At 49.0% G+C, this 26,000-nt stretch overlaps 1 protein-coding gene across 15 annotated transcripts in view; it reads left to right on the top strand.

Annotated features, from left to right (window-relative positions):
• Positions 1–26,000, top strand: part of MPRIP (myosin phosphatase Rho interacting protein) — a 162,638-nt gene that overhangs the window by 70,466 nt on the left and 66,172 nt on the right. For all 15 annotated transcript variants that reach the window (XR_014504879.1, XR_014504880.1, XR_014504881.1 and 12 more), the window contains exons 4-5: positions 6,343–6,494; positions 13,002–13,086. Coding sequence is in view for 11 of the 15 variants with exons in the window: in XM_083413284.1 (XP_083269410.1) it covers positions 6,343–6,494; positions 13,002–13,086 (237 nt within the window). In the remaining 4 variants the exon portion in view is untranslated. The remainder of the gene's footprint in view (positions 1–6,342; positions 6,495–13,001; positions 13,087–26,000) is intronic.

Below are 26,000 nucleotides of genomic sequence, written 5' to 3'. Positions count from 1 at the left end.
AAAGAATTGGGACAGGCTGTGGTGGATTGAGCGGCTGAGAAAAATAGTGGGTTCAATGGTCAATGAGGCGGTTTCTGAGTATTCTGTAGAGCAGCGGTTCTCAACCTGTTGGTCCCCAGATGTTGTTGGACTACAACTCCCATCATCCCTGAGCTCCGGCCTTGCTAGCTGGGGTTAAGGGAGTTGTAGTTCAACAACATCTGGGGACCCACAGGTTGAGAAAGGCTGCTGGAGAGGGAAGTAAGGGGCAGATGGGGCTCGGTCACCTGGGAAGGTAGCCCATCTAGGAGAAGGAAGACCTGAACTGCCCTGTGGGATATCTGAGGGAGAAGAAAAGGCTCAGGAATAAACCCTATACAAATCTGGAGTGAAGTTCTGAAGATGGTTGAATGGCACCTTGTACGCCTCCTCCTGTGGCCAAGCTGGTGCCAAACGTCTTGCTCCTTTGGACCCCATCTGCAAGGCCAAGAAAGGGGTCTTGTCGTCTGGGCAGCCGAGGACCTCCAGACACACTGCCCAGGCTGGCACCCTGGGGCGGTCACTTCGGTGCTCGTAACACAGCAAAAACAATGCGGGAAGCAGAAGTTGCGAGCTACCGGTTTCTGCAGCCACAGCAGGCGCTGTGATTCTTCCGCCGTTTGACGACTTCACCCCTGGAGGAGCACTCCATTGTCTCTCAAGGCAGACGGGTGCCAGCAATTGTAGTTTCTGGAATCAAAGTTTCTGGAAGTGGTGTTGCTCTGTGAACGGGGGAAACTGCCGCCCTCCAGGATTCTTTGCGCTTGAAATGTGTGTTGTCCATGCTTTAAATGCAGCGTGCAGCTCTGCCCGGATCCGTGAAACTGCTTCCATCTTCCTTTGTGTTGATGATTTCCCCGAGGTTAATTATTTGTTAACCTTCTGGTAGCTGGACTTGTGTTTGTGTGTTGCAGCTGTATCTGGAAAGGAGCGGAGCAGGCCCGTGGCAGAGGTTTGCTGGGGGTGAATCGCGGCTGCGAAGCACGATTACAGCTGCATGCGAGAATTCCCCATATAAGGTCAAAACAGCCTCGGAAAAATAAAAGCTTGTTTGATTCCATCAGCCCAGGGGAAAGAGGGGGCGGGGGCTGCTTCACACATGGCCCTTTTCTCCCTCACGTTATTATCCTTCTGGCTGATTTCCCCACAACCGAGAAGACAGAAGCCACCTGGAATAAAAGAGACCTGCCCCATCTCCCAGCTCCCCCTATTTAAACTTACAAGCCTCCCCACACACCCATTTGCAGCGTGACTGTATGCAAATACTGGACTGCAAGCAGGAGTTTTAGGGGTTTTTTTTGTGGGTCAGGGGAGTTTTAAATATGGAGGGTGACCAGACCCTTTATCCCAGGTGGCATCCATCTTTGGGGGCCAGAATGACAATTCCCTGGTTTATTTATTTTGGGGGGCATTTTGCATCTGGCTGTTGGCCACTTGTGACCAAGTGAAGATGCCAGGGTGGCTCCTGACATCTCTGTCCACCATCTGGAGGTGCGTGCCTGGGGAACCTTCGATCTGGACCGTTTTCACACGCTAGCAGCACATCCTGTAGAATTCCACCCCTTATATTTTATCTGTGCAATCAGAACGAATCTGTGCAATCAGACTACTCACGCAGAGCAGCGTTGGGCAGAAGCTGGATTGGGATCTGCTGGCAGATCTCTGGGTGATTTGCATCACCTCAGAAAGGGTTCCCACAATTTGCTAAGCAGCAACAAAGCCTGTTTGCCTATCTAAACCAGCCTCCCGGGGTTCAGTCCAGTTTCTGGTATGGAAAACCAGTTCCTCAGCTCAGAATGAGCTTGGAGATGCTACTTTATATAATTCTTAGCTGTAGCCACAGTGTGGCTGTGAGCATGGCAACTATGCAAACCCACCCCACACATTGAAAGCACCATTATACCGCTTCAAACAGCCACAGCCTCCCGCAAAGGGTCTTGGGGACATGAGTTGGCGCTGTGGTCTAAACCACAGAGCCTAGGGCTTGCCGATCAGAAGGTTGGCGGTTCGAATCCCTGCGACAGGGTGAGCTCCCGTTGCTCGGTCCCTGCTCCTGCCAACCTAGCAGTTTGAAAGCACGTCAAAGTTCAAGTAGATAAATAGGTACCGATCCGGCGGGAAGGTAAACAGCGTTTCCGTGCGCTGCTCTGGTTTGCCAGAAGTGGCTTAGTCATGCTGGCCACATGACCTGGAAGCTGTACACTGGCTCCCTCGGCCAGTAAAGCGAGATGAGCACCGCAACCCCAGAGTCGGTCACAACTGGACCTGATGGTCAGGGGTCCCTTTACCTTTATTCCCTTCACTGAATGGTTTAACAATCGTTTCTTCTTCCCAGCGAACTCTGGGAACTGTAGCACTGTGAGGAGACGCTTCTCTGCACCCTTAACAGACTACAGTTCCCAGGATGCTTAGATGGGTGGAACCCACAAGTGTTCAAAGTGGTTTGAGAGCGCTTTATGTGGTGTCAATGTGGTGCAAACTGCCTCGAACTCTTCCGAGGGCAGGGTGAAAATACAAGGATGCGGAGCAAGTTTGGGCATCCGACAGGGTTAAGTCCTCCTGGCTCTCTTTACGCTTGAGATCTGCCTGCTTCTCAGTCTACCTCTTTGCTCCCGGCTGGTCCGATTGGCTGTTTAGACTTGCTGTCTGTCTTGAGTAAACTTTACGCCTCTTTAAAAAAATGTCCCCTGGCTGAACTTGCCATCCCCGTCCATGAAATGCTGGGAAGACAGACTCTCTCCCTCCCCGGCCAAAAAACCCTCCCCAGATTCTGCTGCTACTTCCATGTCCACCCTATTTCATGGCTGTGTGTTCAGGTGGCTGTTCCACTTTGCAAGGAGTCGTCTATTCTGATGGTGGCTCCGCAGCTCCTGAGGAGACTGGTGTAGTGGTCAGAGTGTCAGGCTAGGACCTGGAAGAGCAGGGTTCGAATCCTCCCACTCAGTTCACTGGGTGACCTGGGAAGCCAATTCTGTATATCTCAATATTGGACTGAATGCAATAATCCTATAAGGGAAACCGTTATTGATCAGAGTTGGGAAAACTGGTTTATTCCTAGCTTGCCATTTTCAAATGCATCCACCTTGAAGTTAGACGCATCCTGTTCCCGCATTGATTTGTGATTTTTCAGAAAAATCTGCTTGAATATTTGCATCCAAATGCACATTCTAAGCCTATTTTGATATATTATTTGGTCAGCGAACTGTGTTCAGACACCCCAGAAGCATGGGGGAAAGGTGGATAGCTTAAATTTCAATCTGCATGTTGATCTAGGAGGGTGAGGTTCAGGCGAGCTCATCCTCTTAATTTCCAAAGATCAAATTCCTCCGACATCACTGATACTATTATCCCCAAAATTCAGAAAGGTTGCCCTTGTAGATGTAGATGGTGGCATGTACCAGGAAACCTCTGCATAGGTTTGCGGCCAAGGCAAGGTTTGAATTATCCTAGCTCACTTGGTAGAGCATGACTTTCTTAATTTCAGGGTTGTGGGTTCGAGGCTCGCTTTGGGCAAAAGATTCCTGCATTGCAAGGGGGGTTGGACTAGATGACCCTAGGGTCCCTTCCAACTCTGCAGTTCTAAGAATTAGCTGCGGCACACCATAGACCTCAAAACAGCCCAGCTAGCTCATGTTTAGAAAGCACAGCAAGCTCTGAGAGCCAGTGTGGTGTAGTGGTTAAGAGTGGTAGTCTTGTAATCTGGGGAACCGGGTTCGCATCTCCGCTCCTCCACATGCAGCTGCTGGGTGACCTTGGGCCAGTCACACTTCTCTGAAGCCTCTCAGCCCCACTCACCTCACAGAGTGTTTGTTGTGGGGGAGGAAGGGTAAGGAGAATGTTAGCCGCTTTGAGACTCCTTCGGGTAGTGATAAAGTGGGATATCAAATCCAAACTCTTCTCCTCTCTGCAATTTTGGTTGCTCCAGGCATGCCTTCTGTACCTGTCAAGAAAGCATTAACCTCTTGCACCAGCAAGCGCCTGGCTGTGGGAGGCCCAGCTGTGTGGGGCGAGAGCAGCATCGCTGCCACCATTTCCTCTCCTCCTCCTCCTTCACTTTCCCGCCTGGCATCCTTTCCAAGTCTTCTGAGAAGCTTCCTGATGATTTATACCAGTAGAAAACGCTTGTGTGTGCCTGCCTGGGTTGTCTGCCACACTGCTCACTGAGGTTTTTCAACTTGGCAAGACAAGGCGGGTCGTTGGGGGCCGTTCTTTGCGCATGTAAACACAAATTGGCCATGTTCCGGGGCAGGGGGGGGATTCTGATGCAGGCTCCGTCTCCCTCCCACGATGCTTCGCCAGTGTGCCTTTGCTGGCATGTTGTAAATCAGGGGTCCCCAAACTAAGGCCTGTGGGTTGGATAAGGCCCGAGGGACTCGTTTATCCGGCCCGCAGCAACCCCCACCGTCCGCTCTTACCGGCACTGCCCTGCGCGGCCACCCACTTCCAGGTCGGAGGAGCACCGGAAATAGCGTCCCATGGGGGGAATGGGGAATAGTTTTGTATGACTGGTCGTGGACCTGTGCAGAGGGGCCATTTTTGTCAAGGGCTAATCCTAGCATGTGGACAGCGGCCTTGGGAGTAGCCTATCTGGTTGAAAGAAAATGATTTTTTGTGTGAATTGCTCATATGCCACGACCTCTGTTCGTAGTAAGCAGAGACGTTACGGCCCATTTTGGTGTGGAGGGAAAATTGGCCATCTGTACCATTAGGCCTGATGTTGGGAAAGATGGAGGGCACAAGGAGAAGGGGACGACAGAGGACGAGATGGCTGGACAGTGTTCTCGAAGCTACCAGCATGAGTTTGACCAAACTGCGGGAGGCAGTGGAAGACAGGAGTGCCTGGCGTGCTCTGGTCCATGGGGTCATGAAGAGGCGGACACGACTAAACAACAACAACCATTAGGCAGGTGTGAGGGCAGCGTCTTGGGCGGCAGATTTTTTTGGGGGGGGGCAGCAGGAGAAACCACACAATCTGCCCTGCACCCACACACAATGGGTGCCCAGGAGGACACAATCCCATTGCCAGCCTTGAGATGAGATTCTGCTGCCAGTCCCGTCTTGCGTGGGTGGCGGATGCAGAATCTTGTCCTTTGCCTCGGGCAGCAAAATACCTTGAGCTGCCCCTGAGATTGGCCTTTGGTTTAAAAGACATGGTGATTTCGGGTAGGGTGAGGGGACGGCATTGGGAAAGAGCAAAGATCAACAGCGAGTGTGTTTTGGAAAGAAAAGGCAACCCAAAAGAATTTGTTTGGCAGGTGTATATAGCAATGCACTAAGAGGACTGTGTTGGCTAATAATAAGCTATCGTGGTGACTATTATGTCCTGGGATAGCTCAGTTGGTAGAGCTAAAAAAAGAGAGAAAAAGACTTCTGATTCTTTGTCTGTCAGCTTCCTAGACTTGGGCAAAATCCTTACTCCCAAGTAGCATCCAGCTCTTCTTCTTTCCACAGACTTTTTTTCAGACTTCAAACTCAGATACCTCATATTCATTTTCCTTTTTGCACAAAAAGTCCATAAGAAGTTTCCCATTAGCAATAAAGGGCAATGATGATTTTTCTATAACGTAAACACATCAACTTTGCCGTCTCAGCCAAATCCATTAATTTCAGTCACCATTCTTCTGTAGTAGGTAATGGCAAACCCTTCCATCTTTGTGCATTTAACAATCTTGCCGCTGTGATGATAAACAGTGGTACCTTGGTTTATGAACTTAATCCGTTCTGGAAGTCTGTTCTTAAACCAAGGTGTCCTTTCCCATAGCAGTGGGGGACTGAATATACAAATGGAACACACTCAACAGTAAGCGAAACATGTTCTGCTTCAAAGGCAAAGTTCCCAAACCAAAACACTGGGTTTTCAGGGTTCTTAATCCAAGTTGTTCATAAACTAAGCTGTTCTTAAACCAAGGTACCACTGTATTTCAATGTACGATCCCAGGAACTGTGTAGTTCTTTAAGGGCGCTGGGGGGTTGTTCGGAGACACCTATTCAAATGCCCTTTTAAAATATATTTGGGGGGATTAATGTGTTGTTCTTGTTTTTATTTTTATTATGTATTTTAAGTTTATATATTGTGATTTTGTCTTGGCAACTGCCCTGAGATCTGCGTTCCAAATTCAATATATATAAAAAAAGAGAAAACGGAAATAAACTACAGCTCCCATCAGCTCCAACCGGCAGTGTTACACTGATGGGAGTTGTAGTCCAGAATGTCCTGGAGGAGACCTGGGTGGCAAAGGCTGCTGTACAGGAAAACACTGAACATTTGAAACATCCTCTCATCCTTCCTCCTTATAACTTTCCCGCTTCCATTTTCCCTTCTAGCCAACCACCCTTCCCCAGGGCACCATCAACATGAACCAGTGTTCGGATGTCGTGGACGGGGAAAGCCGGACCGGACAGAAGTTCTCCCTCTGCATATTGACGCCTGAGAAGGAACACTTCATCCGGGCGGAGAACAAGGAGATTATCAGCGGGTGAGTTGGCAGCAGTGTGTTCTCGGAAGAGGGGCAGCGGCAGAGAAGACAGGAATCGAGAGAGGCCACGGCATGCAGCAAAATTCTCATTTCGCTGCTGGAGCAAGAGGGTCAGGGGGTTCAAGGAGGGGCCCTTTCTGCACCTCATGATGCTGAGCGCCCTTTGTGGTGTGCCAGGGACCCCCACATTTTGACTTTCGCATCCTTGGTTTGTTCCAGGTGCCTTGTGGGATGTTTGGGCGATGTCGCCCTCTTCAGGCAAAGGAGGGGATAAGAATGTGCAACGTTGGCCTCTGCGATTGGCTGTCAGTCTGAAGCCTCTGGATTGGCTGGGCCTTGCGGAAATATTGGGAGCTTGGCCTCCTGCCCTCGCCTAGTCAACAGCTAACATCCTAGTCACCCCTCCACCCCAAGTCTTTCCAAATGTCGTTGAACCCAGAAAATTATATATTTGTATCGGGGTGGAATTGCACGCCAATTCCATACCAATGTGGGACATTGTATGAACATATATTTTAAAGAATCATCGTTCCTGTTACAGCTCCAGCAGCTGGGTAGCCCTTCGATGATTCCTGTAAATTCTATGAGTTTTTGTTGTATGAGTCTTAGTCTAAGGTCCAAAGACACGCTTGTTCTAGAACTTAGCACAGTTTCCTATTGCTTGGTCGATATTGACTTAGGGTTGCCAAAGCTGGGTGCTAACACTTAGAAGGCCCTGTTCCACACACACATTGGCTTGACCATGGCCTCCACCTGCTCTCAGAAGTCCCAGCAGTTCTGCAGGGAGTTGTTTGCTTCTGGGAATGCTGCGCACAAGCCGATCTTATTGCAGTTCCGGCACCCTCTCTCCTGGGCCTTTTCTGGTTTTGACTTGGTCTCTGTTCCCCTGCTGTCCCCTCTCCCTGTGTACACAGCTGCTCTTCTTCTCTTTCCCAAGGAGGACTGACCTTTGGAAGGAAATTAAAATGAAATATTCCTCCTCCGTTCCCTGAAGCCTACTTCCCGGGGCCTCTCAATTTGGCAAACGCTGAACAGTTAGGTGTCTGAATAGGGAGATCTCCCTTTGAGGCGCAAATCCACCCGTCTGCCTAGGCCAGACATAGGCAAACTCAGCCCTCCAGGTGTTTTGAGACTACAATTCCCATCATCCCTGACCACTGGTCCTGTTAGCTAGGGATGATGGGAGTTGTAGTCCCAAAACATCTGGAGGGCCAAGTTTGCCCATGCCTGGCCTAGGCCTAAAATCTCAGCCTGTCTCCCTCCAGAGCAGTTTCTTCCCCCAAATTCTGAGCAGTGAAGCACATTTTCTGAGTTGGTAATGTGATCTTGAAAGGATCTACTTTCAGAGGCACTTAAATTCCTTTTGCAGACGTCCCCCCACCCCCACCCTAACAGGAAGTTTACATTCTTACGAAGGCCCTGGGTTAGCCTGCTTTTAAAATCAAAGTGGGCGTGGATCACTGAGGACTAGGATCATTTCCAGTCCCAAGCCCACAGTGGGCTAGAATCCTTATGCAAAGACATCTTGAGCTCAGCAGGTCTGCATGGAGCGGAAGTGGCAAACCTGAATTGCCTTGAGCTGCAGCCGGCTAGCCTCTTTCGTTCTCGTTTTTTTGCCTCTTAAACCTGCAAATCCTGAAATAGGCATTAAAACAAAGGGGGGAGGAAGATTGAAATGAGCACAACAGACAGGGAGAGGCAGAATCCAGGCTGCGGAATTGGACCTGACCTGTTGAGCAGGATTTGCTTGTTTCCTCCGTCTCCCTGTCACAGCTGTCCTGCCCAAGTCAGGCTTGATCTGCGGGAATTAATTGTTCCCTGAATTTCTTGCCTGTCTCTCTTGCTGGGGCCAGAGTGCTCCAGCCTCCTGCAACCCCTTTCTTGGAAAAAATGCTTCATGCCTAAAGAAATGTTCGGACTATGTACAATGCACGGTGGGACGAACCTGTACGGTTTGGGGAGATCTGGTTCTGTCAAAACTGGGGTTAACAGGGGCAAATTGGCCAGCCACATGACCTTAGAAACTGAATTGGCGTCAGTTTTGTTCCTTTGAGGAGTTATCCGTCACAGAGCTCCCTGCGCTGAGTCACGGCGAGATTTTTATGTGCTTTATGGTCTGCTTTTAAGCTATTTAAAACTTGCTGGAATGCTGACAGATCAGAGGGCAAATTGGCCACATCCACACAACACATTTAAAGCACTATCATACCACTTTCGGCAGAATTCTGGGAGCTTCAGCCTGTTAAGGTGCTGAGAGTTCTTAAGAGGTTCCCTGCACAGAACTACAACTCCCAGCATTCCCTGGGAAGAAGGATTGATGATTAACACAGTCTGAGAGCAGTACATGTGAAAAGGATCTAGGAGTCTTGGTTGACCACAAACTTGACATGAGCCAACAGTGTGACGCGGCAGCTAAAAAAAGCCAATGCAATTCTGGGCTGCATCAATAGGAGTATAGCATCTAGATCAAGGGAAGTAATAGTGCCACTGTATTCTGCTCTGGTCAGACCTCACTTAGAGTACTGTGTCCAGTTCTGGGCACCACAGTTCAAGAAGGACACTGACAAACTGGAACGTGTCCAGAGGAGGGCAACCAAAATGGTCAAAGGCCTGGAAACGATGCCTAATGAGGAACAGCTAAGGGAGCTGGGCATGTTTAGCCTGGAGAAGAGGAGGTTAAGGGGTGATAGGATAGCCATGTTCAAATATATAAAAGGATGTCACGTAGAGGAGGGAGAAAGGTTGTTTTCTGCTGCTCCAGAGAAGCGGACACGGAGCAATGGATCCAAACTACAAGAAAGAAGATTCCACCTAAACATTAGGAAGAACTTCCTGACAGTAAGAGCTGTTTGACAGTGGAATTTGCTGCCAAGGAGTGTGGTGGAGTCTCCTTCTTTGGAGGTCTTTAAGCAGAGGCTTGACAACCATATGTCAGGAGTGTTCTGATGGTGTATCCTGCTTGGCAGGGGGTTGGACTCAATGGCCCTTGTGGTCTCTTCCAACTCTATGATTCTATGATTCTATGATAATTGAAGCTCTGTGAGGGGAACAGGGGCCTCTCTGCATCTTTAACAAACTACAGTTCCCAGGATTCTTTGGGGGAAGCCAGGACTTGAATGCTTTGCATCTGGCCTGAGCCTCGCCGATTGTTGGGATTCTGCTGTTAAGAGAATGAGCCCAGAGCAAAGTCTGTGGTCCTAAACAGTGTTAGAAACTCAGATATATAAGCTCATCATCAAAGGGCAGCTTAAGTCTGGGATATGTTTGCCACAAAGGTACGTCTAGGCATGGATTGCCAGCTCAATTTGCCTGAAACTGGTATTGCGATTTGAGCACCATGCCGGTTTCAGGCAATTTATCAATATATCGCCCATCTCTAGTGTCAGGATCAGTCTCCGGCACCTCCAGAAACCCTGGGGTCGGTGTTGACAGTACCCAGTGGTTTCACTCTGTCCAAGTCGACTTTTTGTTCACCCTGGGAAGGGAGGCAGAGAGCAGTTGCTCCCTCCTAAGTGAGCCGTCTCCAGGGCTGTTGGCGCAATTCAAAGTGTCGGTGCGGACCTTTAAAGCCCTAAATGGCCTTGGTCCAGTATACCTGAAGTAGCGTCTCCACCCCCATCATTCAGCCTGGACACTGAGGTCCAGCTCCGAGGACCTTCTGGCAGTTCCCTCACTGCGAGAAGTGAAGTTACAGGGAACCAAGCAGAGGGCCTTATCGGTAGTGGTGCCCACCTTGTGGAATGCCCTCCTATCAGATGTCAAGGAAATAAACAACTACCTGACTTTTACAAGACATCTGAAGGCAGCCCTGTTGAGGGAAGTTTTTAATGTTTAATGTTTTATCGTGGGAGCTGCCCAGAGTGGCTAGAGAAACCCAGCTGGATGGGTGGCGAATTAATAATAATAATAATAGGTAAAGGGGCCGACTCTGGGGTTGCGGCGCTCATCTCGCTTTACAGGCCGAGGGAGCCGGGGTACAGCTTCCGGGTCATGTGGCCAGCATGACTAAGCCACTTCTGGCGAACCAGAGCAGCGCATGAAAACGCCATTTACCTTCCCGCCAGAGTGGTCCCTATTTATCTACTTGCACTTTGACGTGCTTTCGAACTGCTAGGTTGTCAGGAGCAGGGACTGAGCATCGGGAGCTCACCCCATCGCGGGGATTCGAACCGCTGACCTTCTGATCAGCAAGTCCTAGGCTCTGTGGTTTAACCCACAGCGCCACCCGTGCCCCAATAATAATAATAATACGTTGTTGTAAAACCACTGGATTTCCAGCAGCTTGATTTCTGAGAGCAGGCTGCTTCTGTCATGCTGCTCACGTGAAATCCCCCCCCCCGCCCTCCATTGAGGTTGGAGTGGGTTCCTCTTTGGCAACATGACGTCCATCTGTCTTAGGTTTGCGGCTGCTGGCTTGGGGGTGGTGTGGGAATTCGGGGTGGTTATTATTACGATTATACGCTGTCTTCCGTGCCCTCGCTGCCTCTTGAGAAGCTTGTGCCTGGGAGCTTGTGCAGTTCAGAGTCACCAGAGAGAGGGAGGCAGGCTTTTATTTTCACGGTGGCGTTGAATAAACTCCTGAAAAGTAGAAGCTTAGCCCTGGAACACACGGGCGCCACCCCAAGCACAAACAGTGCATCTTTGCTTGTGTGTGTGTGTTGGAACGGAGATTAGAAACCACCCCACCGCTTGGGAGGGGAACAGAAGGCATTGGCATTGAGCAGGGATTTGGGGTGGGGAAGGGGGCACAGTTACTGCTCTGCTTGCACCAGTGCCCACGTTGTTGCTGTTTGCACAGAGAAGATTTGAGGAGTAATGGGGAAAGTTGTAGCTCAGAGGTAGAGCATCCATTTAGCATGCAGAAGGTCGCAGGTTCAATCCCCAGTGTGTTGGTGGTATTAATATTATTATTAGGGTTTGCAATCGTAGAAGAGTTGGGAGGGACCATGAGAGTCATCTGTTCCAACTCTGTGCAATGCAGGAATCTTTTGCCCAACATGGAGCTTGAACCCCTGACTCCTGAGATTAAGAGCCTCATTCTCTATTGTCTGAGCTATCGCTCTGCTGGAAAATGGTACCTGATTCATAGAGGGCAGTGGAACATATACAACAATCCTTTTCATTTTCACGGTGGCGTTGAATAAACTCCTGAAAAGTAGAAGCTTAGCTCTGGAATTCTGGGCTGCATCAATAGGAGTATAGCATCTAGATCAAGGGAAGTAATAGTGCCACTGTATTCTGCTCTGGTCAGACCTCACCTGTGTCCAGTTCTGGGCACCACAGTTCAAGAAGGACACTGACAAACTGGAACGTGTCCAGAGGAGGGCAACCAAAATGGTCAAAGGCCTGGAAACAATGCCTTATGAGGAACGGCTAAGGGAGCTGGGCATGTTTAGCCTGGAGAAGAGGAGGTTAAGGGGTGATATGATAGCCATGTTCAAATATATAAAAGGATGTCACATAGAGGAGGGAGAAAGGTTGTTTTCTGCTGCTCCAGAGAAGCGGACATGGAGCAATGGATCCAAACTACAAGAAAGAAGATTCCACCTAAACATTAGGAAGAACTTCCTGACAGTAAGAGCTGTTCGACAGTGGAATTTGCTGCCAAGGAGTGTGGTGGAGTCTCCTTCTTTGGAGGTCTTTAAGCAGAGGCTTGACAACCATATGTCAGAAGTGCTCTGATGGTGTTTCCTGCTTGGCAGGGGGTTGGACTCGATGGCCCTTGTGGTCTCTTCCAACTCTATGATTTTCATAACCCACAAGCCCTCATAGTCTATTCAGATGAGCCATACCTTTCCAACTCCTCCCTTATTTTGAGCTGCAGATGTTTGGAAATGGACTTGGGACACTTTGCATGCAAGTTGTGGACTCTGCCACCGCATTATATCCTGTCCCCCAGAGCAATAGCTGCCTGGATGTCTCCAACGTAAGGGGGGCTGTGTGTGTGTGTGCGCGATTTGAACACAGAGCCATGGCAAGACTCTTATGTTGTTTTCCCTCAAGTCAGACTTCTTGGTGAGTCAATTGACTTAAAATTGCAAATGTTAAAAGCATTGGGAATAGCGCTTCCACCCCCTCCGAACCACCGTGGTGTTGCACAAGCCCAATACAGTGGTACCTTGGTTTAAGAACTTAATCTGTTCCGAAAGTCCGTTCTTAAACCAAAACCGTTCTTAAACCGAGGCACGCTTTCCCTAATGAGGCCTTCCGCCGCCGGTGCCCTTCCACCGTTCGGATTCCGTTCTTAGACTGAGGTAAAGTTCTCAAACCAAGACACTATTCCCGGTTTTGCGGAGTTTGTAAACCAAATCATTCTCAAACCGGACTGTTCTTAAACCGAGGTACCACTGTAATCTACCTCTTTCTTTAATAGATGCTTGTAGCCAACCAGCCAACCTGCTCCATGAAAGGGGGAACCAATTCTAGTCTCACCTGGCTCTCGGAGCCTTTTCCGGATGCTTCCCGTGACACGATTCCTAACTCTTCTCTCTTTTCTCTTTCCTCCAGGTGGCTGGAGATGCTGGTTGTCTACCCAAGGACGAACAAGCAGAACCAGAAAAAGAAGAGGAAAGTGGAGCCCCCGACTCCGCAGGTAAATCGGTAGGAAGGGGGAAGTGATCCCCACCTGTTATGGTTAGCAAGATATGGGTCTTCCTTTGAAAAGCACGCCTCTGAAACGAAAGCAGCTTTTCCCAGCTTGCTCATGGCTTTGCGGCACTCATCATTTCTTTTCTTTTTCTTTTACCAAATTATTTTTATTGATTTCCCAAATCTTATCAAATCAGCCGCAAATTAAGACAGATTTAATACCGTTTCCCCCCAAAAATGGGTTTCCCGCACTCCGTTCTTGAAGCGTCTAAGGTTTCCTCTTGTCACTGCTTTATTTTCCTAGTTGCATCTAGTTCGCATTACGTTCCTTACAATTCACCTTATATCGTATTGGCCCAAATATAAGCCGTACCCGCAAATAAGCCTCACCTTTAAAATTCGGGGGGGGGGGGGGACAATACCTGAATATAAGCCGCTCCCTGGTGGCCCGCTGGAATGCGGAGTTAACCAGGGCTATCGACTGTCTGGCTCCGAAGCGCCCTCTCCGATTGCATGGAGCCCGAACAGCCCCGTGGTTTTCTTCGGAGCTGAGGGCGATGAAACAATCGTTGAGACGGTTAGAGCGTCGGTGGCAGAAAACTCACTCCGAATCTGACAGGACACAGGTTAGAGCTCAACGTCGAGCCTACCAAGTGGCGATAGCGACGGCGAAGAAGACTTTCTTCACCGCCTCTATTGCATCTGCAGAAAATAGTAGCAGGAGACTCTTTCAGGTGGTTCGCAATTTAACGGAACCACCTTTACCACCGGGGACTTGTAAAGACCCCAAGATCTCCTGCAACGATTTTGCAAAGTTTTTTGCAGATAAAATCACTCATATTCGGAAGGAGCTAGACACCACCGTGGGAGCAGGGCCGGGGCGGGAGAGTGCTAGAGCTCTGTCTGGTCAAGTTGCATGGAATCAATTTCAATCCGTTACCTCCGAGGATGTGGACAGGCTGCTTGGACGCGTGAAACCAACCACCTGTCTCCTTGATCCTTGCCCATCCTGGCTAATAAAAGCAAGCCGGGAAGGGCTGGGCGATGGGCTCTGCGGGGTGGTGAATGCTTCCCTCTGTGAGGGAACATTCCCAGATCCGCTGAAAGAGGCGGTCATTAAACCGCTTCTTAAAAAACCATCTTTAGACCCGGCCAGTATGGCCAACTATCGCCCAGTCTCAAATCTTCCATTCTTGGGCAAGGTGATTGAGCGCGTGGTTGCTGAACAACTCCAGGCACGCCTGGAGGATGCGGACCATTTGGATCCCTTCCAATCGGGATTCAGGCCTCACCATGGGACTGAAACTGCCTTGGTCGCGCTGGTTGATGATCTCCGGCGAGCTAGGGACAAAGGTGAGAGTTGTTTCCTGGTTCTGCTGGATCTCTCAGCGGCCTTTGATACAATCGACCATAACATCCTTCTGGACCGTCTAGAGGGGCTGGGAGCTGGGGGCACTGTTATACAGTGGTTTCGCTCCTTCCTCCTGGGCCGTGTTCAGAAAGTGGTGGTGGGGGATGAGTGTTCAGACCCCTGGGCCCTCACTTGTGGGGTGCCTCAGGGTTCCGTCCTCTCCCCCATGCTTTTTAACATCTATATGAAGCCGCTGGGAGAGATCATCAGGGGGTTTGGACTGGGTGTCCATCAATATGCAGATGATACCCAGCTCTACCTCTCTTTCAAATCAGAACCAGTGAAGGCGGTGAAGGTCCTGTGTGAGTGCCTGGAGGCGGTTGGAGGATGGATGGCGGCTAATGGATTGAAGTTGAATCCTGACAAGACAGAAGTACTGTTTTTGGGGGACAGGAGGCGGGCTGGTGTGGAGGACTCCCTGGTCCTGAATGGGGTAACTGTGCCCCTGAAGGACCAGGTGCGCAGCCTGGGAGTCATTTTGGACTCACAGCTGTCCATGGAGGCACAGGTCAATTCTGTATCCAGGGCAGCTGTCTACCAACTCCACCTGGTACGCAGGCTGAGACCCTACCTGCCCGCGGACTGTCTTGCCAGAGTGGTGCATGCTCTGGTTATCTCCCGCTTGGACTACTGCAATGCGCTCTACGTGGGGCTACCTTTGAAGGTGACTCGGAAACTACAACTAATCCAGAATGCGGCAGCTAGACTGGTGACTGGGGGCGGCCGCCGAGACCACATAACACCGGTCTTGAAAGACCTACATTGGCTCCCAGTACGTTTCCGAGCACAATTCAAAGTGTTGGTGTTGACCTTTAAAGCCCTAAACGGCCTCGGCCCAGTATACCTGAAGGAGCGTCTCCACCCCCATCGTTCTGCCCGGACACTGAGGTCCAGCTCCGAGGGCCTCCTGGCGGTTCCCTCATTACGAGAAGCAAAGCTACAGGGAACCAGGCAGAGGGCCTTCTCGGTAGTGGCGCCGGCCCTGTGGAACGCCCTCCCAGCAGATGTCAAAGCGATAAATAACTACCTGACATTCAGAAGACATCTTAAGGCAGCCCTGTTCAGGGAAGTTTTTAATCTGTGATATCTGTATTTTTTGTTTCTATGGAAGCCGCCCAGAGTGGCTGGGGAAACCCAGCCAGATGGGCGGGGTACAAATAATAAATTATTATTATTATTATTATCCCTTAAAATTCCGCAGGCACTCACACCCATAAATGGCAAATGTAGAAGAAAATCCTACAGTGATATCATAGAATCATAGAGTTGGAAGAGACCACAAGGGCCATTGAGTCCAACCCCCTGCCAAGCAGGAAACACCATCAGAGCACTCCTGACATATGGTTGTCAAGCCTCTGCTTAAAGACCTCCAAAGAAGGAGACTCCACCACACTCCTTGGCAGCAAATTCCACTGTCGAACAGCTCTTACTGTCAGGAAGTTCTTCCTAATGTTGAGGTGGAATCTTCTTTCTTGTAGTTTGGATCCATTGCTCCGTGTCCGCTTCTCTGGAGCAGCAGAAAACAACCTTTCTCCCTCCTCTGTGTGACATCCTTTTATATATTTGAACATGGCTATCATATCACCCCTTAACCTCCTCTTCTCCAGGCTAAACATGCCCAGCTCCCTTAGCCGTTTCATAAAAGCCCATTTTTGTAAGGTCGCAAATTTAAGCCGCGCTTTAACTTTTCACCGTCAGAATTTTTTTTTGGGGGGGGGGGGAGTGTGACTTATATTCAGGCCTATACGTTATTGCAGTAGTTTTTTTGTTTGTTTGTTTTGTTATTTTAAATCTTATTTATCCTTATCCGTCAGCTATCCACTTGCCAATTCCTGCACGTATAATCTTTTAACATTTGCAATACCATCTTGCGCTCGCCTTTTCAAGCGAGAAAGAAATTGGGGTCAGGAGGGAGCACCCAGAACCACATTCTGCGCTTTCTCTGTGGAAGTGTAGGACTTTGCCTTAGCCTGAGTCCTGCCTCTCGCTTGAGGAAGAAGTAGTTTTACTGCCAAGATCTTTGGTATTCAGAGCCGTGCTAAACAGGGTTCAAAGGCTCAGCAGGAGCTGTGCATGGCTGGCTGAGCAAGCTAAGACATTGGTCCGGCATGCAACACGCCCTCTCAAGTCCCGTTATGTGGGAATGGAAGCATGGAAAGTGAGGCTGTTCTTTGGACTGGGCAAGCAAACGGGAACTCCTCCTGCTAGGGGTGGACCTGGGCCATCTGTTCACAACCTGCACTGGCATCTCTGTGACCCATAGATGGAGGACATGACAGCAGCATCTCCAAACCAGACCAAGCAGAACTTTCCTCCTGGGAGGCTGGGCTGGCAGTGGGTCCTGGAGATGGTGCCAGAATGAGAGGCAAGGCCAGCGCAGAAGCCGGGAAGATACAAGGAGCTTTAGTGATCATAGGATCATAGTAGAGTGCGAAGTCGAACCCTCTGCAATGCAGGACTCTCAGAAAGTTCTTGCTGATGTTGAGTTGGAATCTCATTCTGGTAACCGGAATCCATTGGTTCGGGTCCTAGCCTCCAGAGCAGGAAAACACAAGCTCGCTCCATCTTCCATGTGACAGCCCTTGAGATATTTAAAGATGGCTATTATTATTATTGGGACGCGGGTGGCGCTATGGGTAAAACCTCAGTGCCTAGGACTTGCCGATCGCATGGTCGGCGGTTCGAATCCCCGCGGCGGGGTGCGCTCCCGTTGTTCGGTCCCAGTGCCTGCCAACCTAGCAGTTCGAAAGCACTCCCGGGTGCAAGTAGATAAATAGGGACCGCTTACCAGTGGGAAGGTAAACGGCGTTCTGTGTGCTGCGCTGGCTCGCCAGATGTAGCTTGTCACGCTGGCCACGTGACCCGGAAGTGTCTGCAGACAGCGCTGGCTCCCGGCCTATAGAGTGAGATGAGCGCACAACCCTAGAGTCTGGCAAGACTGGCCCGTACGGGCAGGGGTACCTTTACCTTTACCTTTATTATTATTATTATTTATATCCCTCCCTCCCCAGCCGAAGCCGGGCTCAGAGCGGCTAACAACAGTAAAAATAACACAGTTTACATGAAATCATAATCATTTAATTGAAATACATTCTAAAATCAATAATTCTAAAATCAATTCAGAGTCAAATTAATGGTAACCATTAGGCTAGAGTTCTATCAGGATTACAGAAGGAGAGAGGGGGTCAGACTGTGCCTTGGCCAAAGGCCTGGTGGAACAGCTCCGTCTTGCAGGCCCTGCGGAAAGATATCAAGTCCTGCAGGGCCCTAGTCTCTTGTGACAGGTCGTTCCACCAGATCGGGGCCATGGCCGAAAAGGCCCTGGCTCTGGTTGAGACCAACCTAACCTCCCTGTGGCCTGGGACCTCCAAGATGTTTTTATTTGAAGACCGTAAGGTCCTCCGCGGGACATACCAGGAGAGGCGGTCCCGTAGGTACGAGGGTCCTAGGCTGTATATCTCCTCTCAGTCTCCTCTTTAACATACCCAGCCTTTTCAACCTTTCCTCATAAGGCTTAATTTCCAGACCTTTGATCATCTTGGTTGCCCTCCTCTGCACATGTTCCGACCTGACAGCATCCTTATTAAGTTGTGGTGCTAAGAATTGGACTACGGTATTCCAGGTGTGGTCTGACCAAGGCAGAATAATACTATGACTTCCCTTGATCTGGACACTAGACGTGTATTGATGCAGCCTAGAATAGCATTATCTATTTTTGCTGCAGCATCACACTGTTGGCTCATGACAAGGGGTGGGGCACCAGAAGGGGAGCTCTCTTCTGGATCTGATTCCCCATCTGTGCCTACCCACTACCTCCCCCTAAGGTGGTTCACCCATCTCCTGACTCCCTGGCACAGCTCGTTCCAACCTGATGGGCGTGAAGAGCAGCCAACTTCCCATAACCCTCACCTTGGTCTGACCAGACCCTCCACGATGTGTCCTCAGGACACATGGCAGACTGCACTGGTCCCGCTAGCTCAGCGAGAGCCAGTGTGGTGTAGTGGTTAAGTGGTTAATCTGGTGAACCAGGTTCGCGTCTCCGCTCCTCCACATGCAGCTGCTGGGTGACCTTGGGCTAGTCACACTTCTCTAAAGTCTCTCAGCCTCACTCACCTCACAGAGGGGGAGGAAGGGAAAGGAAATTGTGAGCCGCTTTGAGACTCCTTCGGGTAGTGATAAAGCTGGATATCAAATCCAAACTCTTCTTCTTCTTCTTCTTCTCTCTCCCTGGTTTATGTGGGAGCAGCACAGATTGAGCCTGATATTTTTTTTCCCATATTTTTTTCATGCCAAGCAGGCGCACTGACCCTGAGGCACAGTCCTCTCCCTGCACAGAAACTTGTATACAAGGGACTTGCTGTATCTAGGTCCACATGGTGTATTGGGATATGGGTGGCGCTGTGGTCTAAACCACTGAGCCTCTTGGGCTTGCCGATTGGAGGTTCGGCGGCCCGAATCTCCGCGACGGGGTGAGCTCCCGTTGCTCTGTCCCAGCTCCTGCCAACCTAGCAGTTTGAAAGCACGCCAGTGCAAGTAGATAAATAGGTACCGCTCCAGAGGGAAGGTAAACGGCGTTTCCGTGCACTCTGGTTTCCATCATGGTGTCCCGTTACACCAGAAGTGTTTTAGCCCTGCTGGCCACATGACCCAGAAAGCTGTCTGTGGACAAACGCTGGCTCCCTTGGCCGAAAGCGAGACGAGCGTCGCAACCCCATAGTTGCCTTTGACTGGACTTAACCATCCAGAGGTCCTTTACCTTTTTTTACCACATGGTGTCCCATGTGCATACACAGAGTAACACCCTCCTGCAGCAAGGCAGACAAAGGCTACTTCCTGGTTGCTGCCTACAGGCTTTCGGCCCCCTTTTCACAGCTGGAAACGGGGAATATATTGTTGACTGTCCACTGGCCTCTCCAGTTGGATTGGATTACCCAGAGCTCTGGTTCCCCTACAGGGGAGAGGTTCCCTGGAGGTGACTCGGAGAGTAAGAGGCCACAGCTGAGGTTGAGGCCATTCCTAGATCTTTTGGGGGCTGGGACTGCATTCTCTGGGGATCCAGTGACAGCGTTGATCTCTTTTTTGACTATAAATGGTAAAAAAGAGAGAGAGACCCAAAACCCTGGTGTAGGACAATGACTCATTCTTTCCTGCCGGAGTCTCTGGGGGGGGGGGTGAGAATTCAGCCCCTCATCCTGTCCGAATAGCCGCCTCTTCTTCTCTGGGACTAAGGCTGTGTTTAAGGCACACAGCTCCCCACAAAGACTGCTCAGGACTGTGCTTTATCCCTTTGAGAGCCTGAAGTTCCCAGCACCCTTAACAAACTGCAGTTACCAGGATTCGGGGCGGGGGGGGGGGAGTTGTGTACTGTGAAAGCACAGTTGTGTACACAGACTAAGGCTGAGATTTTGTTGCTGGGTTTGGGTTAACCCAACGGGTCAATGGCATGGATTCTTGGGCCTGCCCAGGAAGATTCTGGCATTTGGGGTCACGAGATGGCAGCCACATGAACAGCTTGTTGTTGTTGTTAGAATTTGTATACCGCCCTATAACCGGGGGGGGGGGGGGTGTCTCAGGGCAGTTCACAGAATAAAATCAAGATATAAAACCACAAAATACATAATAAAAGTAAAAACAACCCAATAGCTCCCCCCCAAGCATTTTAAAAGGGCATAGGATGTAAATCAGATTACCCTGGTTAAAAAGGAATGTCTTTGCCTGTCGCCTAAAGGTGTACAGTGAAGGCGCCCGGCAAACTTCCCTGGGGAGAGCATTCCACAGATGGGGGGCCACTGCAGAGAAGCAGTGTTGAGTGGAGAAGCTTGCAAAGCGAAAAGTGCATGGTTTAATTGTCCGAATGTGAACCTTTTCCTTGGTTGTGGCAAGGCATAAGCCCAACTGGAGTGATTTCACAGAGCTGTCATAATGTTGTGAGGAGCTGAGAGGCAGGTGTCATCTTACTTGTCTTCCTTCCCCTCATTTATTATTATTATTATTAAAATTTGTATACCGCCTTTCATCTGTAGATCTCAGGGCATTTCGTAACATAAAATTACAATATAAAAAAGCACCAAATACGTAATAAGAATAAGAATGAAAGCAAACCAATAATCTCCTTTCCCATAACATATCCCCCCCCCGAAATAATTTGTATTGGTTTTACGCATACAAAATATAAATGAACACAAACTGTAAAAAGAAATCTATATAAAGAGATTCTCTAAATCTCGAAACTTTCCCCCACCCCCTCCACGGGGTCTCATTTTCAACACCTACAACTGCATATTCATCCGTACTCCAGTTTTTATATCAAAACATATTGTCCATAGTAATTTTTACACGACAAGTGGGTCAAAATCCTGTTCTTGTTTCCGTCTGCTTATGGTGGTCTCCCAAATAACTTATAAAATTTTCCCATACTTTTTATAAAGTTTTTATCCTCTTGGTTTCTGAGTTTTCCAGTCAGCTTTTCCCATAACACATTTAAAAGGACATCGGATGTCACTGCCAAAGGCTGAAGAGGAATGTTTTCCCTGGGGAGATCATTCCACAAATGAGGAGCCACTGCATAAAAGGCCCCGTTCTCGTGTTGCCACCCTCCGGACCTCTCATGAAGGAGGCACATGGAAGAAGGGCCTCAGAGGATGATTTTAGGGCCTGGGTTGCTTCATGTGGAGAGAGACAGTCCTTTATATATTGTGGTTCTGAACTGCTTAAGGTGCTGTAGATTAAAATCATTGCTTTGAATTAGGCCTGGAAACTAATTGGCAGCCAGCGCAGTCGGGCCAGAATTGGCGTAAGATGCTCAAACCACCTTGTCCCAGCTGAAATTTCCGAACCGTCTTCAGAGGCAGCCTAACGTATAACGCGTTGAAGTAATCCAACGTCGAGGTTACCAGAGCATAGACAACAGAAGTTAGGCTATCCTTGTCCAGATCGGGGCAGAGTTGGGCCGCCAGCCGAAGCTGATGGAAGGCACTCTGTGCCGCCGAGGCCACCTGAGCTCGCATGACCCCACTTCTCCGATCTTCTGAGCATCTTCTGCATCGCAGGCTGTCCTTCCAAGTTCTGTGTGGGACCCACGTGCCCTTGGAAAGCAGGAGGGGTCAGCTGCTTGTGGGCTGCCCTCTGCAACTGGCTTCACCCCCCTTCAAGGTGCCCACATGCCTTCCTTGAGGGTTCGTGAGACAAAGTCTTATGCCATCTCCAGAAGGAAGCTAAGCTAATGCTTGGGCTGCGCTCCGTTCTACACCAAGGAGAGGGAAATGTTTCAAGCCACATTAGTGCAAACTAGGCTAGTTTGCAGGGGCCTGTTTTGCAGAGTTCTGCTTCTGCCAGTCAGGGAGGAGATGGTAGCCAGGCCCCAGAGCCCTTGAGAGCCTACTCGGAAGGCACACACCCTGTTTCCACTGCTCTGGACTGGTTCTTGCATAGCTATCAGACCAGAAGGACTACAGGTTTTCCGTGTGTGTGTAGAAGATGAGATTATCCATCCAGCGCAAAACTTTGCAACTCATTCTGAATGCTGGATTATTATTTTTTAGGAAATAATAATAATAATAATAATAATAATAATAATAATAATAATAATAATAATAAAATTTATTATTTATACCCTGCCCATCTGGCTGGGTTTCCCCAGCCACTCTGGGCGGCTTCCAAAAGAATATAAAATACTGTGATACATCAAACATGAAAAGCTTCCCTAAACAGGGCTGCCTTCAGATGTCTTCTAAAAGTCTGGTAGTTGTTGTTCTCTTTGACATCTGGTGGGAGGGCGTTCCACAGGGAGGGTGCCACTACCGAGAAGGCCCTCTGCCTGGTTCCCTGTAACTTGGCTTCTCGCAGTGAGGGAACCGCCAGAAGGCTCTCCCTAAGCCGTTCCCCTTTTCTTCTTTTCTGTTTTTGGAAGAGGAACAAAAATTGGGAAGGGGCTAAAAAAACAAAACTTTATTCGCATTAGCCAATGGCCATAGCAACCTAGCAGTTCGAAAGCATGTCAAAGTGCAAGTAGATAAATAGGTACCGCTCTGGCGGGAAGGTAAACGGCGTTTCCGTGCGCTGCTCTGGTTCGCCAGAAGCGGCTTAGTCATGCTGGCCACATGACCCGGAAGCTGTATGCTGGCTCCATCGGCCAGTAAAGCAAGATGAGTGCCACAACTCCAGAGTTGTCCGCGACTGGACCTAATGGTCAGGGGTCCCTTAACCTTTACCTTTATAGCAACAGTAAAACATTACATGCTGGATTGCATGCATCCTTGGGTTTGCCGATTTAGACCCCGTTCCATCCATTCTCAGCCGATTTCTCCCACAACGGCTTGTGGCGAAATGGTTGGTGCTTTCCTCTCCTTGTAGCTCTGCTTCCCTCCCAGAGTCCTCAGATGGTGCATCTTTGTGTTCCAAAATAAACCAGGCAGGCAGCTGCTTTTTCCTGCCCTTTGACTCAAGACCTCAGAGCATTTTGGGGGTTGCGGGTGCTTTGCTTGAGGCCGGCAAAGAGGAAGCCCCCACGCAGCGCCATCCTAGCGACCCCTAAGCCGTTCCCCCTTTCTTCTGTTTTTGGAAGAGGAACAAAAATTGGGAAGGGGCTAAAAAAAAAAAAGCTGGCCAAATAATACTCATATTTTTGGATTGCACTTGGTTGCCGTGGCAACCTCTTGGAAACATGACAGGATCTGAGCTCCTGAGCACCAAATAAGGTAAGTAGGATTTTGGGGGAAGAGTAGTAGCGAGTAGAAGCGTCTGCCGGTCTCTTCCCAACCAGGCCATCTCCGGAGATGATGCTGATTTGGGGGCAAAGCTTGTGCTGTCTGGGTGCTTCTGTTGAGTGGCAGCACAGATGATAGCAGGAATAATAATTTTATTATTTATACCCTGCCCATCTGTCTGGGTTGCTATACAGGCTTGTTACATGCCCAGGAAAATTTTTGGGAGGGGGTTCTGCTTCCAGTAAAAGGAGTTATCTGGATGGGGGTTTGAGATTGTGCTTTTTCACATTTTTTCACTTCTCGATGCTCCAAGTCCTGCTTGCTTGCACACTCTGCTATTCCAGAGGGGGAAGCGATAATTACCCAGAATGCTTTGAGGATTGTAGTCAAAAGAGGGATCCTGTCTTGGTTTGGGGCCTGTGGGAGAAGCATCCCCCCCCCCTCATAAAACTGCAATGTGGGGCTTGGCCACTAATGAAGCAGTGGGGCAAATTTTACCTCAGACTGAGTTCAGGTGTGTGTGGTCATCTTCAGCCTCTCAGAGAGCGGGGGATTGCTTGTGATCGGGGGCGATTGTAAGAATATCCGCCTCACTTAAAAATCCCCCCAAGAGACGTACAAACTCCGCTGTGAGGCACTTCCTCATTTGGGGTGTATCTCGAGTGCATACAGTGGTACCTTGGTTTTCAAACGTCTCGGAAGTCGAACATTTTGGTTTTCGAACTCCAAAAACCCAGAAGTAAATGCTTCCGTTTTTGAACACGCCTTGGAAGTCGAATGGCTTCCGCTGCGTTTACTTGTTATTTTTCTCAATTTTTTGCAAGCCACCCTTTGTGCCTCGGTTTTCAAACGTTTCGGAACTCGAATGGTCTTCCAGAACGGATTACGTTCGAAAACCGAGGTAGCACTGTATGTGAGGCATTCATTTCCTACTTGCGAGGGTTGCCTTTGAGGTTGGCACCAAGCAATTTCTTTCCTGGCTTGGCAGCCCCAGGGGCAATGCAGGTGTGTGTGAGTCACAGAGGCTTCTGCCATGGCGACATCCCCATGATATACTCCAGAGGGGTTTCAGGGATGCAGGCAGTCGAGCGAAGCTCGCCATCCATCTCTGGATCTGTTTGTTTGGAAGGGCTTAGCGAAGGCTTCTGGGCCAGGTTTGTTCACATGACTGAAGTGAGGTTTGTGTGCCTTTCCAAGTCAACACGATGCCATGCATTTCATAGACAGGGGTAATCTATTCCAGTCCCCCCGCAGTGCAGGAATTGTGCCCCTGGGTGGGCTCAAACCACCAACCTTCTGGTTGACAGCCAGACACACACCTGGCTCCTTGTGCCGCTGGTTAAATTGCTATTTGTACCACTTTAACAACATCTTCTCCTTCATGTGACTCTGCAAGTTCTCTCTGAAACTCATGCTCTTGTTGAGGGTTAGTTTCTAGTTTTTTTTGACTGAGGAATTGACTGAGGTTTATAGAGAAAAATACAAAGCTTAATATCTCACCCCCTTTTTATCCAAACTAAGACTTTGATCTATATACAGTAAAAACATAAAAGGGGGGGGGGGGGAGAGAGAGAAGAGTAGAAAAGAGGTTAAAAGAAAAATATAGATATAAGATTCAGAAAGTAAAGAACTTCCATTTTTTTATATATATATAATATTTTATTAAGTTTCACATAAGAAAAGAAAAAGAAAAAGAAAAATACAAAAATAGAAAGAAAAACAGGTAAAAACAATTCCATTTTCATAATATTTCTTACATTTGCTTGTTTCCCAGACTTCCCCTCCCCTCCCCTCTTTGTATTCCAAATCAGATATTTATTCAGCAAATCCCTTCCCTCTGTCTTAATATGTTATATTTTTAATTCTTCATTTTTAGCCTTCGAATTTTCCGTACTCCTTCACCACATTATTGCTAATAACCCCTTAACCTCCATCCGACGTCATTTTAACATTCATTAATTTTATAATATTTCTGTAAATAGTCTTTAAATTTCTTCCAATCTTCCTCCACCGTCTCTTCTCCCTGGTCTCGGATTCTGCCGGTCATTTCCGCCAATTCCATATAGTCCATCACCTTCTTCTGCCATTCTTCCAGGGTGGGTAGATCTTGTGTCTTCCAATACTTTGCGATAAGTATTCTTGCTGCTGTTCTGGCATACATAAAGAAAGTTCTAAAGAAAGTAAATAACTTCCAATTCTTCATCCGTCCGCTACGTAAAAACAATATTCACTTTGTCCCGTGACGCAAGTTTCAAGTTCTCATGGTCACAGAGAGAAAGATTTATCTTTGTTGCTTTAACTTCATAGGTGTGACACACAATGTTGTCTTGGGGGTGTAGGGGACCCTGAGAGAAGGGTGAGGTGGATTTGTGTTCTTCATCCTTGAGGAGCAACCCTGATGTGTTCGTGCGCCCAGGCGCACCGCTTCTGGAAGAGGTCCAGGTGGGCTATTTCTAAAGCCACTTTTTGCTCTTCTCTCCCATTTTTGACTCCTGCCCCTTGCGGGAGAAGACTATTAAAAGCTCTCTCCTCTTTTTGAAACTCAGCATTTAGCCCCCCGTTGCTTCTGGGAAGTCTTTCATCAACCATTCCCCGGTGAGGCTGCCTTTGCGTCGGGCAGCTTCACAAAATCTATAAATAAGATATTTGTGTGCACATGTTATTGTGGCCCTCAGCTGTTTGGAGACTTGGGTTGGAAGAGGTGTCTTGCTGGAAACCAGAATGCAGAAGGAATAAAGGAGCTACGAAGGGAGAATGCTCATGTTAGATATGCAGAAATAAAAAACTGCTATCCTTGCTAGC

The sequence above is a fragment of the Podarcis tiliguerta genome (assembly GCF_965153285.1).
Source record: "Podarcis tiliguerta genome assembly, chromosome: 14".
NCBI lineage: Eukaryota > Metazoa > Chordata > Lepidosauria > Squamata > Lacertidae > Podarcis > Podarcis tiliguerta.
This window is presented reverse-complemented; position numbering and strand designations above follow the sequence as displayed.